Source organism: Podarcis filfolensis, assembly GCF_964270895.1.
Source record: "Podarcis filfolensis genome assembly, chromosome: 7".
NCBI classification, from domain to species: Eukaryota; Metazoa; Chordata; class Lepidosauria; order Squamata; family Lacertidae; genus Podarcis; species Podarcis filfolensis.
In genome coordinates this window covers 69,822,634-69,838,198 of record NC_139603.1, presented here as the reverse complement: position 1 = coordinate 69,838,198, position 15,565 = coordinate 69,822,634, and the positions used below count along the sequence as shown (strand labels likewise).

Here is a 15,565-nt window from a genome sequence, read left to right as displayed (position 1 = left end):
AGAACACGGAATGTCTTGTGGGTGGGGATTGGAATAGCTGGCTGACTGAAACCCTGAAAAAAACACTACACACGACAACATTTTATTGCAGGTTGTGTGTTGTTGGTGTGTGTTAGTGTTATATCTGCAAAGCTCAAAAAGTTTTGTATTTAACCTTTGGAAGGCCAAAGGCTCTTTCACTATAACATACCACAATTTTTCTTCCTTACTTAACAAATTTAGGTGTCACCCTTCGCCAGAAGGTAGTTTACAACATAATCAACAGCATAGCAATCATACAACACAAAAACTTCCTTAATAGATCTCGTAATAAAGGAGCAATGTCAAACTGTTATAAATTTATTCCATTGCAGTTACAAAGCCTGCTGGAGGCCTAGTTTATTTTCAAAAATGTACAATTAAAAGTTTAAGCATCCACCAATTTCTATTATTATTATTATTAGCCTGCCCATCTGGGGAAATGGCATCTTCAGCTCCCTATTCTATTGATGTGTTAAAATCCTATTTATTTATCTGTTTGTTTGTTGCATTGTAAATAACCTATAAAGCATGAATAATGATGTTGGTTGATGTTGGTGAAATTCAAAGAACTGCAGGGCTGCTTCTAGGTTCATTGATGCCTTTTGGCCTCCCTCCCCCCAGGCTCCCAAAAGCCAACCATGAGGGTCAAGATGCCATTTCTGCATTTGACAAGAGTGTGCGGGAATGTAGCCAGAAGCAAAGTCTGTAAATTACTGTGTACTTGAGGCATATGTATGGCTGGGTCTGCATCCTAGCCATTGTAAGATTTCTTACATAATAATTTTTTCTAAATAAAATAATTATATTATTTTAAGGAATTGTATACAGGTATGGTTTGTGAGCTGTCTTTGTCGGCATATATTGCATTCTAGTTGTTATAATTACACTACTTTAGTTGCACATTATGTAAGATAAATTGGTCTTTGGTGTGCTTCTTTTGCAGATTGCATATGCAAGTTTGATTTTCTAAAATCCTTATTTGAATTCTCTTATAAGCACAGCAGTAAAGATCACACGGACATTTAAATTTCTTATCTATAACTGCATTGGCAGTTCTTTGCGAGTTCAGTAATTAACCCAGCCTTTATCATTCACACTTTTGAAGTTAATATTTTACAAAACAGAAGGAAGTTGTCAGTAAAGGTGTCTTCCAAGGGTGTCATCATGACACAAGAAGCAATAAGAAAAAAAAAATCACGTCTTTCTTAAGCTCCCTTGTCTTGGAAACATAATATAACAAATAACTGGTGTTTTGTATGTACATGCAGTTTGACCCTAGGAAAAGAATAGCTGCAGTGATTTAAATTCTGTTGTTGCAGTTTTATCCCGAGCACTTCTTAGAATTCTATTTACATTCATAAGATATTTATTTAACTACATTTATATACTACCTTTCCTCTCCAGCAGTGCACATGGTTCCCCATCCTTCATTATATCCTCACAGCAACCTTGTGAGGAAAGTGAGAACGAGTGACTAGTCCAAGGTCATCATGTCTGAGTGGGGATCTGAACCAACCACAAAACCGGGGTAGCATCACTATCAAGCAAAAAAAGCACAGGCTATTTCAGCAGGGCCTGCATGTACTGTACGGCTGAAAAGTAGGTTGAGCTTTAGAGATCATAGTAGGGTGCAAGAGGGAAAGACAGTCTTAACTTTAAAAATCAGCTGAGTTCTTACATAAATAGAATCATAGAGTTCGAAGGGATCCCAAGGATCACGTAGTCTCAATGCCCTGCAATGCAGGAATATGCAGCTGGCCCTTACGGGATGGAACCTGTGACCTTGGCATTATCACCACTACGCTCTAACCAATGCTGGTAATAACTGCTGTTTACAGCCTTTTCCAGCCTGGTGAAATGCTGAACTGTTGTTGTGGTATTGTATGACTTCCAGAAAAGCTTGGAGGTTATTTAAAACTACAATAATAGAAGCTTAGCTGTACTGTCGATTAAGAAGGGTACCACCCAATCCAATATGCCATTGTGGTTAACAAGCAGAATCAAGGAAGCTATTTGACAAAGAAGGCTTCCTTAGAAAATGGAAGTCTTTCCCAAGTAAAAGAGGATCTAGGAAATTATACACATATTAGGTTGATATCTTGTTCTGGATAAACTGATTCAGTTACTAATCGTAAAATTACCAAGCATGTAGGCAGGGAGAGGCTGCACGGGGCTATGGCTTCTTTAGCTCCGCGCAGCCTCTCCTGGCAGGGAGAGGTTGCACGAGCCTAAAGAGGCTTGTGCCATAGCCGCGCTCAACCCCTCCGGCAGGGAGAGGCTGCACGGGGCTAAAGAGGAAGCCAAAACAGCTAGCGGGATCCATCACGCTGGCTGCCTTGGCTTGTGCCATAGCCGCGCACAACCCCTCTGGCAGGAAGAGGTTGCGTGCAGCCTGTACGCTGCTCTTTGGGACCGGGGGGAGGGGAGATTTTTTTTCTTGATTTCCCCCTCTAAAAACTAGGTGCGACCTATGGTCCAGTGCGCCCTATGGCGCGAAAAATACGGTACTTCAGAATGTAAAATGTCACCATGCTATGGTTGGCTTGGCTGCCAGTAGGCAATCATGCTAACTGCGGCGTTAGCAATGGCAGCCCAGCCCGGGCAAGTTGTTTAATGAGGGGAAAGGAGCCAGGAGTGGAAAGAGCCGGGGGGGGGGCGTTGAGGAGAGGTGTAAATCAGGGGTCAGCAACCTTTTTCAGCCATGGGCCGGTCCACTGTCCCTCAGACCATGTGGTGGGCCGGACTATATTTTTGGGGGGCGGGGAATGAACGAATTCCTATGCCCCACAAATAACCCAGAGATGCAGTTTAAATAAAAGCACACATTCTACTAATGTGAAAACACCAGGCAGGCCTCACAAATAACCCAGAGATGCATTTTAAATAAAAGGGCACATTCTACTCATGTAAAAACACACTGATTGCCGGACCGTCCACGGGCCGGATTGAGAAGGTGATTGGACTGCATCTGGCCCCCGGGCCTTAGTTTGCCTACCCCTGGTGTAAATGGTAGAGAGTTGGAAGAGGAGCAGGGGGTAGGTGGGGTTGGCAAGTGTAGCAAGCAGGGATGCAGCCTCTAGTTTCACATATGCTGATGTGGTCTGAGCTGGCAGTGACTGACTAGGAAAGGGATCTTGCATCACGGTGGGTAGCTCAGTGAATATCCGAAAAGGGTATTGCAGAGCTGGAAAGATGCAGAAAAGGGCAACCAAAATGCTCAGAGAGCTGCTCCAAAACCATAAAGATTCTGCCAGGTTTCAGAATTGGCTGTAGTAACTTTAGAGGTCTGTTAAATCAAAGTGCTGAGCCTTTTCCAATTAAGTTAAATTCTAATTGATAGAGCTGGCTGAGAGACTGAACTGCAAGTCATGAAGTCCCAGATTGACTTGTGTGTCTTCCATATTCATTAAGTAGACTAGGAAAGCCACTTGGCCTCTGCTCCCAATCCCAGCATCTGCAGTAATAACTCTTGTATTGTTTTATAAATGTATTTGCCATGAAGAAGAATCCTGCTTTTCTGTGTTTGAGATTTTTTTTAATGAGTTAGCTTTTATAATGTATGTTCAGTTTTAAAAACATAACTCCGTGACTTTTTTTTTAAAAGGGGGAAACATTTTGAGTGTCATGCATTGACATTTACATATATAAATGTTGATATTCTGCCTTTTTTGTTTTTGCAATATTTATCTGCTTTGTTTTATAACATGAATCTCAAGTAGGAGGTCGCTTTGTTTACATTCAGTTCTATGAATGTAGAATTCCAAAGAGTAATGGAATAAGAGCACCACCTAATGGGTGACTAAACGAAAACAATAAATCTTCTGTAAAACCCTATCACTACTGCTGAACTGATGGAAAATCTGACTTTTAAATTTTGAGGCTTGCTTTTTCCCCATTTTTTAGAATTGTCATATTTTATTAAGCAGAAGCCATTTTTATTTTCTTGCAGATAACAAAATAATTCTTCATAATGGAAAACCGTAAAGTCGCCCATTGTGTCAATATTTTATTTACTTGCAGATTGTTCCCTTTACATACAACACCTTTCCTGCATTGGTATATTTTCTGTCATTTGTGGAAGAAGCAGGCATATATGGTTTTCCACCTTTCCTGCATTGGTATATTTTCTGTCATTTGTGGAAGAAGCAGGCATATATGGTTTTCCAAGTGTTTGCAAGCTGCTGCGGTTGTATTCATTTTGTTTACTTGTCAGGGCTGATTTTTGCCCATTTTACTTTCTGCTCTTTATAATACAGGCATCCATATACTGTGTGTTGGATTTTTCTGCAGAATAAAAGCATGAATAATTATTTAAATCTATAAATATACTTTGCTGGAAAAAGATATCATTGCAGTGCTTTGCCACATGATCTAGTTGCTCATAAACCTCTACTTTTTTTTTTTAAAAAAAGAAATGATTGGTTTTGATTTAATTTGTGTTATATAACAACAGTGTTTTGCATCTTCATTCAGATGAACCCATCTTCCAAGGAATGGTGTGTTCTTGCACTAAACTTTTGGAACTGTTTGTAAATCTGCAAAAGTGCATCTATAACTAAAGACATCAATTTATATATTTTTCAGCTTGTGGAGATATCCCAGAACAAATTAAAGGTCCAAGTGGGATCATCACTAGCCCAGGTTGGCCTCTTGAATATCCAGCAAGATTGAATTGTAGCTGGTATATCCGAGCAAACCCAGGTGAAATTATTACAATAAGGTAATTTGGGTGCTGTACTTTATAAATATATTGTGGAAAATGTAAGCAATTGTCTAAAAAAAAAGTACACGTTTTACTAAATGTAAATTTAGTCCTTGTAAACATTCCATTTTCTAATTTTATTCTGCTTCTTGACTTTATTGAATTAAATAGCCCGATATATAGCAGCACTAAATTATGTCTGAGTGTCAGATCTTAAAACTAAAATTTGGTTATGGGTGTCTGGGAGCATTTCATTGAATTTTACATACTAGGTTCTATACGGAATACTTTATATGATCCGAAGGTTTAGGAAATATATGTTTCCTATATACAAACTTATGGCAGGATCCAAAAAAGGTTGCTTAGGCTCATTCAAGGACTTTTACTAGCCTTGTGAACTTGTGACTTCTTTTCCTGAAAAAGTCAATCCCCATGCAGTCACAAACTGCTTTTGAAAGTCCTCTTTTTCAGAACAAGCAAACAAACACACACAACAGTTTGTTTGTGCCTCTTCTGCTATTTGAAAATATCAAGGTTAAAATTCCTTGTGGAAGTAGTTTCTCTAGGTTGGATCCAAAAGTGCCTTTAGGAATACAGGAGGTGTCTTCCATGCATGTAAGTGCTGCACTAAACCTCTCAGTTAAAGTAGCACAGAAGCTTTTGCATTGTTGGTTTTGCTACCTGCAACTTGGAAATTCCTGTCAGGGTTGAAGAGCAGAGTATAAATACCGTATTTTTTGCTCTGTAAGACGCACCAGACCACAAGACGCACCTAGTTTTTGGAGGAGGAAAACAAGAAAAAAAATATTCTGGATCTCAGAAGCCAGAATAGCAAGAGGGATCGCTGCGCAGTGAAAGCAGCAATCCCTCTTGCTTTTCTGGCTTCTGGGATAGCTGTGCAGCCTGCATTCACTCCATAAAACGCACACACATTTCCCCTTACTTTTTAGGAGAGAAAAAGTGAGTCTTATAGAGCAAAAAATACGGTACTTGGAAGTTAACAGGGCTTTGTTTCAGCCGGAACTGAGTGGAACTCAGTTCCAGCACCTCTCAGGTAGGCACCATTGCCATTACAAGAGAAAAAGGGAGGCACGCATAGTGAGTTCTGGCACCTCATTTTTTAGAAAAATAGCACTGGAAGTAAATAAAACAAATGCAAATAGAAGCTAAATTGGAATATGTTCTTTCACTTGTAAACTCTTGTGCCTGTGGAAGCATGCAACTTGCTATAGAACCTATGATATGAAATCTGGTATTTGACAATAGTGTTTCAGGTTGCCATTTAGGAAAAGGGCACACACACAAAAAGAGATGTATATATGAGAAAAGGTTAAAACGTCTGTGCATTGGCTCTGATTTTAGTGGAAAGCGAGAGGCTGAGAAAGAGAGAAAAGAATCTTCCTAATAGATGTAATAGATGTATCATATCAGTAGTTCATATTTAGAAATAATTAATAATAATTATCTGTGCTGGATTAAAAACTGTTAAGATTTTGAAATGTATTTTTCCAATTGGGGAGGTAAAAATTAGGTCTTGTTGAACTTAATGTCTGTCAAAAATTTAAGGATATGTATATTAAATAGTTGTTTGTTAAGGGATTATACTAATATTTAACAGCAACAAAAAAGAAATATAACTCATTATTTACCTTGTGTAGTTTTCAGGATTTTGATGTTCAAGGATCACGGCGATGCAGTTCAGATTCCCTGACGATAGGGGCATACAAAAACATGGAAAATTATAGAGTGTGTGGGTCTTCTATTCCATCTCCATATATATCTTCACAGGACCATGTTTGGGTCAGATTTCATTCAGATGATAGTATATCACGAAAAGGATTCAGACTGACTTATTTTGCAGGTAAACTTTAAATGATGTAATTAAACATTTTCTAGATTTAGGGGCAAATCTTTTCAGCGTTTTTTTTTTAAAAAAAACAAACCACAGGGCATCGATTAATGGAAGCTTAAGAAAGAGATGATGGTTATTAATATTCTTTTTATTTTAAAAATGTAGAAAGTAGGAGTGCAGTTGCTAACATCCATATGTTGCCATTTCAGACCCATTGTAGAGACATTTGAAACACTACTTAAGGCATTTGTAGTAGGTATATTGAAAATATTGACAACTGTTCTAAAGCTCAGAAAATGAACCCAGTCCTCCAAACAACTTTCTAGAGAGACACACCAAATTTTATGCAGTAGATCCTTCACTCTTGCTGGGACATGTTATACATTTTCATGCACTCTTCATCCATGATAGAACATGCAAACATGTTATGGGGTACAAAATGTTAATCAGCCAAAGGCCTGGTTATAGAGCAACATTTTCACCTGGTGCCTAAAGATGTACAGTGGTACCTCGGGTTACATACGCTTCAGGTTACAGACTCCGCTAACCCAGAAATAGTATCTCGGGTTAAGAACTTTGCTTCAGAATGAGAACAGAAATCATGCAGCAGTGGCGCAGCGGCAGCAGGAGCCCCCATTAGTTAAAGTGGTGCTTCAGGTTAAGAACAGTTTCAGGTTAAGAACAGACCTCCATAATGAATTAAGTACATAACCAGAGGTACCACTGTACAGTATAACGAAGCCATTACAGAAAAAGGCCTATTCTTGTGTTGCCACCCTCTGAACCTCTCATGAAGGAAGCACACAAAGAAGGGACTCGGATGATGTTCGCAGAGTCCAGGTCATAGGGAGAGGCCGTCCTTCGGGTATTGTGGTCCTATATAAATAAAACCGTATGGAGCTGCTCAAACTGTGTGGTTTGTTTTTTACACCAGTATAGTTCATATTGTTCCAGATAAACTGTTAAAATACTATTTCCAGCTGACTGATTTTTATTGATTAGTGCAGGGCTAGCCAACATAGTGCCCTCCCTAAGTTGATGTGCTGCAGCTCACACCATCCCAGATAACTGGCCAATCCTGGCTGGGGCTGATGGGAATTAACAGTCCAATAACATCTGGGGGGGGGGGCATCTGTATTGGGTCCCTGTACATTTCAGAGCACAATTCAAAGTGTTAGCATTGTCCCAAACAGCCTTGTCTCTGTATACCTGAAGGAGTGTCTTTGTCCCCAGACACTGAGGTCCAGTTTCTGAAGGCCTTCTGGCAGTTCCTTCACTGCGAGAAGTGAAGTTACAGGGAACCAGGCAGAGGGCCTTCTCGGTAGTGATACCCACCCCATGGAACACCCTCCCATCAGATGTCAAACATAAACAGCTGCACAACTTTCCAAAGACATCTGAAGGCAGCCCTGTATCAGGAAGTTTTAAATGTTTAATGCTTTGTTGTGTTTTTATTATGTTGGAAGCTATCCAGAGTGGCTGGGGCAACCCAGTCAGATAAGTAGGCCATTATTATTATTATTATTATTATTATTATGACACTGTAAGATAAACAAGTAATAAATGTAAAAGTGGGCATATGATAATTTCTTTAATGTTCATTTTTAGGGAAATCCAGCGAACCAAGCTGCGACTGTAACCAATTCCATTGTGCTAATGGGAAATGTATTCCAGAATCTTGGAAATGCAATGACATGGATGAATGTGGAGACAACTCAGATGAAGAAATCTGTGCCAAAGCTAGTCCCCCGACTGCTGCTTCCTTCCAGCCATGTGCATACAACCAGTTCCAGTGTCTGTCTCGTTTCAATGTTTACACTTGCATTCCAGAATCCTCAAAATGTGATGGAAACCTTGACTGTCTTGACTTGGGAGATGAAATAGACTGTGGCGTGCCAACATGTGGACAGTTGCTGAAATATTTTTATGGTACTTTCAATTCTCCCAATTATCCAGACTTTTATCCTCCAGGGAGCAACTGCACATGGCTGATAGACACTGGGGACCACCGCAAAGTTATTTTGCGTTTCACTGACTTTAAGCTTGATGGTACCGGATACGGGGACTATGTCAAAATATATGACGGTTTAGAGGAGAATCCACGCAAGCTATTGCGTGTTTTAACTGCTTTTGACTCTCATGCCCCTCTTACAGTTGTTTCTTCATCCGGTCAAATCAGAGTGCATTTTTGCGCTGACAAAGTGAATGCAGCAAGAGGATTTAATGCTACCTATCAGGTTGATGGCTTCTGTCTGCCATGGGAAATTCCATGTGGTGGAAACTGGGGCTGTTACACAGAGCAGCAGCGCTGTGATGGCTATTGGCATTGTCCAAACGGAAGAGATGAAACAAACTGCACTATGTGCCAAAAGGAAGAATTTCCTTGCTCTCGTAATGGTGCCTGCTATCCACGCTCCGATCGCTGCAACTACCAGAACCACTGCCCCAATGGCTCGGATGAAAAGAATTGCTTCTTTTGCCAGCCAGGAAATTTCCACTGCAAAAATAATCGGTGTGTGTTTGAAAGCTGGGTTTGCGATTCCCAAGATGATTGTGGTGATGGTAGTGATGAAGAGAATTGCCCAGTTATTGTACCCACCAGAGTAATAACTGCTGCTGTCATTGGAAGTCTTATTTGTGGGCTGCTCCTTGTCATTGCACTGGGATGCACTTGTAAGCTGTATTCTTTGAGAATGTTTGAACGAAGGTAAGATTTTGCAATTACAAAAGAAAAGCTGCTATTTTATTGTTCCTGATTTACCAGAAAACAATTGTCTGTGGGTGGCTACTTTTATTGAGGAATGCTAGACATTTTCTTTATCATTCAAAAAAGGTGTCTTAGTACGTAGCTATAAAGCAGCATGGCTGTGAATGCTTCAAATATTCAGGGGATCTTCCAGTGCCATAAAATAGGATTTTGATTAGACTTAAGTAATTAACACTAGTAATTCAAATTGGATTCACATATTATATAGGTAACAAGTTTGTGCAAGCACAGTTCTTCCTTCCGTAAAATTGTATGAGGGTTGTTATCAAACTGTTAGGGCTGTTGTTATTTAGTAAATTATTATTGTAGCACCATCAGTGTGCATGGCAATTTAGAGGATAAGGGGATAGATGCCTTCCCCCATGAGACTGCAGTCTAAAATTTGACTCCAATGAAACAACAGAGACAGAAATCACTGATACAGTGGTGGCGCTCTTATTATCTATGAAAACTAAATTGCAACCTGTTTATGTTCTTAAATAGATCTTTTGAGACACAGTTGTCTAGAGTCGAGGCTGAGCTGTTAAGAAGGGAAGCACCTCCTTCCTATGGACAGTTGATTGCTCAGGGCTTAATTCCACCAGTTGAAGACTTTCCTGTTTGCTCACCAAATCAGGTAAGAACTTTCATATTAACTAAAAATAGATTACTATGAATAAGAAGTATAAAATCACAAAGTACTGAATCAGTTCGCTAGCCAAACACCTTACTGCAGCAGTTTCTGCTCAGTTCCAATAAGTTGACAAAAACTCTTTGCAGATCTTTGAATCCTAGTCTCAATGTGGTAAGTGCTTGTGAAAAAAAGTTACTCTGAACAGCTCAGCATCTGTTGACACACTTATGTTTTAACACCACATGGTGGCGCTTAACAACCTTGTCTAAGATTCCCAAATTCATAATGTGGCTTGAAATTCAGTGATAGCTCTTAATTCTTCCACAAAACACAGGCAAGCTGTTTCTCCTTGGTCATAAATCTGTGTGATCATATAAGATTGTTTTTGTATTGTCACTGGATATAGCTTTCTGCGGTACAAAGTATTTTTATTATCACCAGAATAAAAACATACTTGGTTGGAAGTCAGGTTTTTTTTAAAATATATTTAAAAATGGGTATATCATCAAACTCCACGTTAGGAAATTTTTATCCAAAAGCATTTAAGGAATTGGTAAGCAGCAACTTAATCCAAAATCACTGGAAAACCAGGCTAGTGATTTGGGGTACCTAAATGTGGATCAGTATAAGTAATTTTGCTCACTTGATAAATGCTATAAATGGGTGCTTAATTTACGAAATGTATTAGATACATGTCATGTGTATATATTCATATTTTTATTTTGAGAGATTTAAATGTAAACAAAAAAGAACATAAGCACTGTCATTGAACCCAGTCCTCAACTGTTAACAAAATGATTCTCACATACATAAATATGACATACATAAGAGCTCCTTATTGCATTTTTTTTCAAGGTATTGTTTCTTCATAGCATCTGCCTTACCCGTGCCTTTGTTTTCACAGGCTTCTGTTTTAGAAAATTTGAGGCTAGCAGTGAGGTCTCAGCTTGGATTTACCTCTATCAGGCTTCCAATTGCGGGCCGGTCAAGCAATATTTGGAACCGAATCTTTAATTTTGCAAGATCTCGCCATTCTGGATCCCTGGCACTGGTTTCCTCAGACGGAGATGACATTGCCAACCCGAATGCTAGCAGAGAAGGTGAAAGAAACGGCTCTCACCGAAACCTCTTTTCAGTAGAGTCTGATGATACAGACACGGAAACTGAACGAAGAGACACAGCAGGTGCCGTTGGTGGCGTTGCTGCTACTTTGCCTCAGAAGGTCCCTCCTGCAACAGCCGTCGAAGCAGCTGTCGTCTGTGGAGCTTCCTCAGCTCAGAATATCAGCAGCAGTTCGGACGGTGGAAGAGAAGCAGCGAGCGTGGAACCCCCGAGTTCCAGTCCAGGGCGCCACCAGTTCTCCAGTGCACTTAGTCGTATGACTCAAGGGTTACGTTGGGTACGCTTCACTTTAGGGAGGTCGAGTCCCGTCAGTCAGAACCAAAGTCCTTTGAGACAGCTTGATAATGGGGTGGGTGGAGGAAGAGACGAAGATGATGATGTTGAAATGCTCATTCCCGCCTCTGATGCGGCATCAGACTTTGATGCGAATGACTGCTCAAGACCTCTTCTTGACCTCACCTCAGAACAAGGACAAGGGCTTAGGCAGCCTTACAGCGCGGCACATAATGGGATGCGCTCCTGTAATCGAGATGGCCCTTGTGAGCGCTGTGGAATTGTACATACTGCCCAGATACCTGACACTTGCTTAGAATCAGCACTGAAAAACGAAACTAGTGATGATGAGGCTTTGCTACTTTGCTAAGTCTAGTTTGAGTGGGTGGAAATGTATGTAAGTTGGAGCAATATTGGTGATTGTTTTGTACTTCATAATTAAGGGAAAAAGCAGTTGTTGTTTTTTCATTTCAAAAAAGAATCCAGGGCAAATCATGGGACTTAAAATGTTCTTGTGCATGACTGAATGAATATTTGTCATACGGGCAACTAAAACAAATGTTTTCCCAGGTCAGTATACGTAATGTACACCTGTTGCTATTTGGTTATTATTGGTCATCTTCCGAGGGCTTTTCAAAGAAACTCCTTTTTCTATTATTAGTATTCTTAAAGCAAGTGCAAGGAAGTGACTGCAGATAGAATATCTTTGTAATTTGTGAAACACACTAGCAACAGATGAGCTTTGTGGAACCTCTCAACATGTTCAGGCTTGTCTGAACATTTATGTTTAAAGTGTTGCAGAGGTTTGCATCTGTAGCCAGTCCCTTACCGAGACTTTAAAGATTAATGCAGAATGAGGTAATATGAGAAGCCCTCTTGTGTCAGATAGTTTAAACATGATGGTGTAATTTAGAACAGAAACTTAGCTGCTCAACCACTGATGTCTGCCTGCCACTCACTGCAGGTTGTCAGGCTAGTTTGTACAAAATATTTATTCCTTTTTGAAATCAAAACCAACGTACTTTTGCCAATATAATTTTAACTGAATATACTAAATGCTGATTATTGCAAAAAGTATTCTTTTTCTCTCTTGTGGTTTATAATATATTTGTCTAATTACTGATTGTCATCATGCTGAACTTTTTCAGAAGGAAGAGAGACTTTCTCCAATACACTATATATTTTTTTCTTTTAGAAATTCAAACAGCAGTTAACTTAGATAAAACTGATGGCAAAAAAATCTTTTGTAGCTTTTATAACATTGACTTTAATAAGTTGGTCTAGTATGGTACAACCAAATAAGGTGTAAAAATTCAGAGTAATTTTTCATCTATCTTTGAAGATAGATATCCGAAGCAGTTAAAATATGCATTTAATTCTTGTATATAATGTGTTTTTTAAAGCTGAGATAGGTACCTATAACTCTAGAAAATATGTTCCAACTGCTAATGGATCTTCTCCCTAATAGGGTTTAAATTTGTCTGGTCTAAAGGGATTTGCACTAAAACTATGTTAAGGTCTCTAAAGAGCTTAGTGCACAAGCACTATCACTTTAAGTACTAGTCTCTAATACTGCAATGAAATATATATAAATATCTAAAAAAAATATTTCCATTGCTCTGTTTTTGGGTTCTTGCTTTCTTCTGTTGTTTGTTGCTGCAACTGAATTTGCTTTACTAATTTCCTATTTATTCATTGTATTTAAAAAGCTGGTTTACCTGGCATCAGTTTGCGCTTTTTTTAAAAAAAGAAAAAGAAATATTCAGTATATTTCAAGGTTTTTATTTTTGTTACATCACATTTTGGCTGCAAAACACACCAGTGGGGAGAAAACATTCATAGTTTCCAGTTTTGTGACCAGAAAGTGGTTGTTGTTGCTACTAAATGATATCAAGAAATCCATCTTTTGAGAAGGTAAAGATTGTCAATTGCTGTTATATTTATTCTTTGCCAGTCTAAGTAGGCTTAATGATTTAGTATGAAAAATGTATTTGTGTGTGACTGTATGCTATTTATTAAATTTTCCATACATTGCTGAATGTCATTTTTAAAGCATGTTTAAAGTCTTGTGGATTTCTTGTTGTGTTATGCTGTCAGAAAAAAACTGGCAATGTTTTAAGATGTATCAAATTAAAAAATCTTACTATGTATTGAGGTACTTTGTAAAGAGAAACCTGAAGGTATATTAGTTTTCTATTTTTGTAGTTTTTAAAAATAAAAATAAAAATACACAAATAGAAAACATGGTATAAAAAGAGGGCTGCTGCAGTTATCATTATACCATACCAAGAATGGACCTAGTGTCCAAATCATTCACTTTGTACACAAGCTGTATGCCTTTGCACACAATATAGGCTGTACAGTAGCACCTAGAACAATATTTGCTGAGCATGAAAAATTTGCAGTCACAGAAGGGAAAAAACAATTTGCTAGCAGCAGAAGCAGCAGCGACCAAACTAGTAATTCCCAAGTAGGGAAAAACAGAAATTATTTTGCTGTAAAGTAAACAGAAAAATGTCATAGTGTTCAGCAGATAAAGGTCACATCAGATTTCCCAAGCTTGTTGCAATCTGTTGTATGGCACTTCATATAATAATAGGACAAACCTGTAATTATAGCTTGTAAACAGAGTTTTTGAAATTGATAACCTGGTTCAAATGTACGAAGGGGTTGGTTCTAAATTTGCATGATCCCCTCTATTCCTTCACGAAAACAATACTTACTGTGAAAGTGTGATAGTGTAGAGCCTTGGTTTCTGTCATTCCCCTAAAAGTGGGTGAGGGAGAGATTGCTGCCATTCTGTAAGCCCAGCACGGGTGCAGAAGCTGTGGGCCTCCATAGGGTCTTAATCTTTACATTTAAGCACCTTGCCTACAATTCCACCACATATGGGCTACTCTCTGCAGCTGTAACAACTGGGGTACAGAGACATGCTCAATACCTACTGTGCCTTGAAGCTCTGTGTGTGACCAGTCACACTCTTGCTAAGAAGCCCTTTATCTTTATGGCCGCTTTCTATGTGAAAAGGAAAGCTAGAAATTTGAGGTGCTAAGCATTCCTTAGGGACGCGGGTGGCGCTGTGGGTTAAACCACAGAGCCTAGGACTTGCCGATCAGAAGGTCGATGGTTCGAATCCCCGCGACGGGGTGAGCTCCTGTTGCTCGGTCCCTGCTCCTGCCAACCTAGCAGTTCGAAAGCACGTCAAAGTGCAAGTAGATAAATAGGTACCGCTCCGGTGGGAAGGTAAACGGCGTTTCTGTGTGCTGCTCTAGTTCGCCAGAAGCAGCTTAGTCATGCTGGCCACATGACCCGGAAGCTGTACCCCAGCTCCCTCGGCCAATAAAGCGAGATGAGCGCCGCAACCCCAGAGTCGGTCACGACTGGTCCTAATGGTCAGGGGTCCCTTTACCTTTACCTTTAAGCATTCATTTAGGTAAAGGTAAAGGTACCCCTGCCCGTACGGGCCAGTCGTGTCCGACTCTAGGGTTGCGCGCTCATCTCGCTTAAGAGGCTGGGAGCCAGCGCTGTCCGAAGACACTTCCGGGTCACGTGGCCAGCGTGACGAAGCTGCAGCTAGCAAGCCAGCACCAGCGCCGCACACGGAAACGCCGTTTTTACCCACAGCGGTTTTACCCACAGTGCCACCCGCGTCCCTATTCATTTAGGTACACACATTAATAATGGAATTCTAAACATGTTTACTAAGTACTTAGTTCCACTGGTGGCGAAACTCCTTGGCAATGTGCAGTTGGGGAATTTCAGGTGCTGGTCTAAAATGGCAGTTCTGTCTTTAGATGGTAATGTACATTTACTTCAAAATGTAGTGAGATAGTTCTGCTGTATACAGAGGCCTTCTGGCTCGTTTTTCTGAGTGGGGCCCTGGACTTCTCTACACTAAAGTTCTGCCATAAAGTGATACCTTGGTTTACAACCATAATCCGTTCCGGAGGTCTGGTTGTAAACCAAAACAGGTTGTAACCCAAGACGCACTTTCGCCAATGGGGCCTCCAAAAAAAGTGGGTTGTAATAATAATAAAAAAGGTTGTAATCCGAAAAAAAGGGACACACACTTCAGAGTTTGATGTGGTTGTAATCCAAAATGGTTGTAATCCAAAATGGTTGCAAACCAAGGTACCACTGCACTGGCATCTCTGCTTCCAAGTAAAATGTGATTAGGAACACAGCACAAGCCTGAAATCCTACATATAAGTGCAC

General features: G+C 39.8%; 1 protein-coding gene across 1 annotated transcript in view; it reads left to right on the top strand.

Moving 5' to 3' along the window:
• The window catches only part of LRP12 (LDL receptor related protein 12), a 35,353-nt gene extending 21,855 nt beyond the window's left edge, over nucleotides 1-13,498 (top strand). Inside the window, exons 3-7 of the mRNA XM_083621731.1 lie at nucleotides 4,606-4,741; nucleotides 6,382-6,584; nucleotides 8,184-9,282; nucleotides 9,826-9,958; nucleotides 10,860-13,498. Of these exons, the coding sequence (XP_083477857.1) occupies nucleotides 4,606-4,741; nucleotides 6,382-6,584; nucleotides 8,184-9,282; nucleotides 9,826-9,958; nucleotides 10,860-11,720 (2,432 nt within the window). The 3' untranslated portion in view covers nucleotides 11,721-13,498. The remainder of the gene's footprint in view (nucleotides 1-4,605; nucleotides 4,742-6,381; nucleotides 6,585-8,183; nucleotides 9,283-9,825; nucleotides 9,959-10,859) is intronic.
• Nucleotides 13,499-15,565: the final 2,067 nt, after the last annotated feature.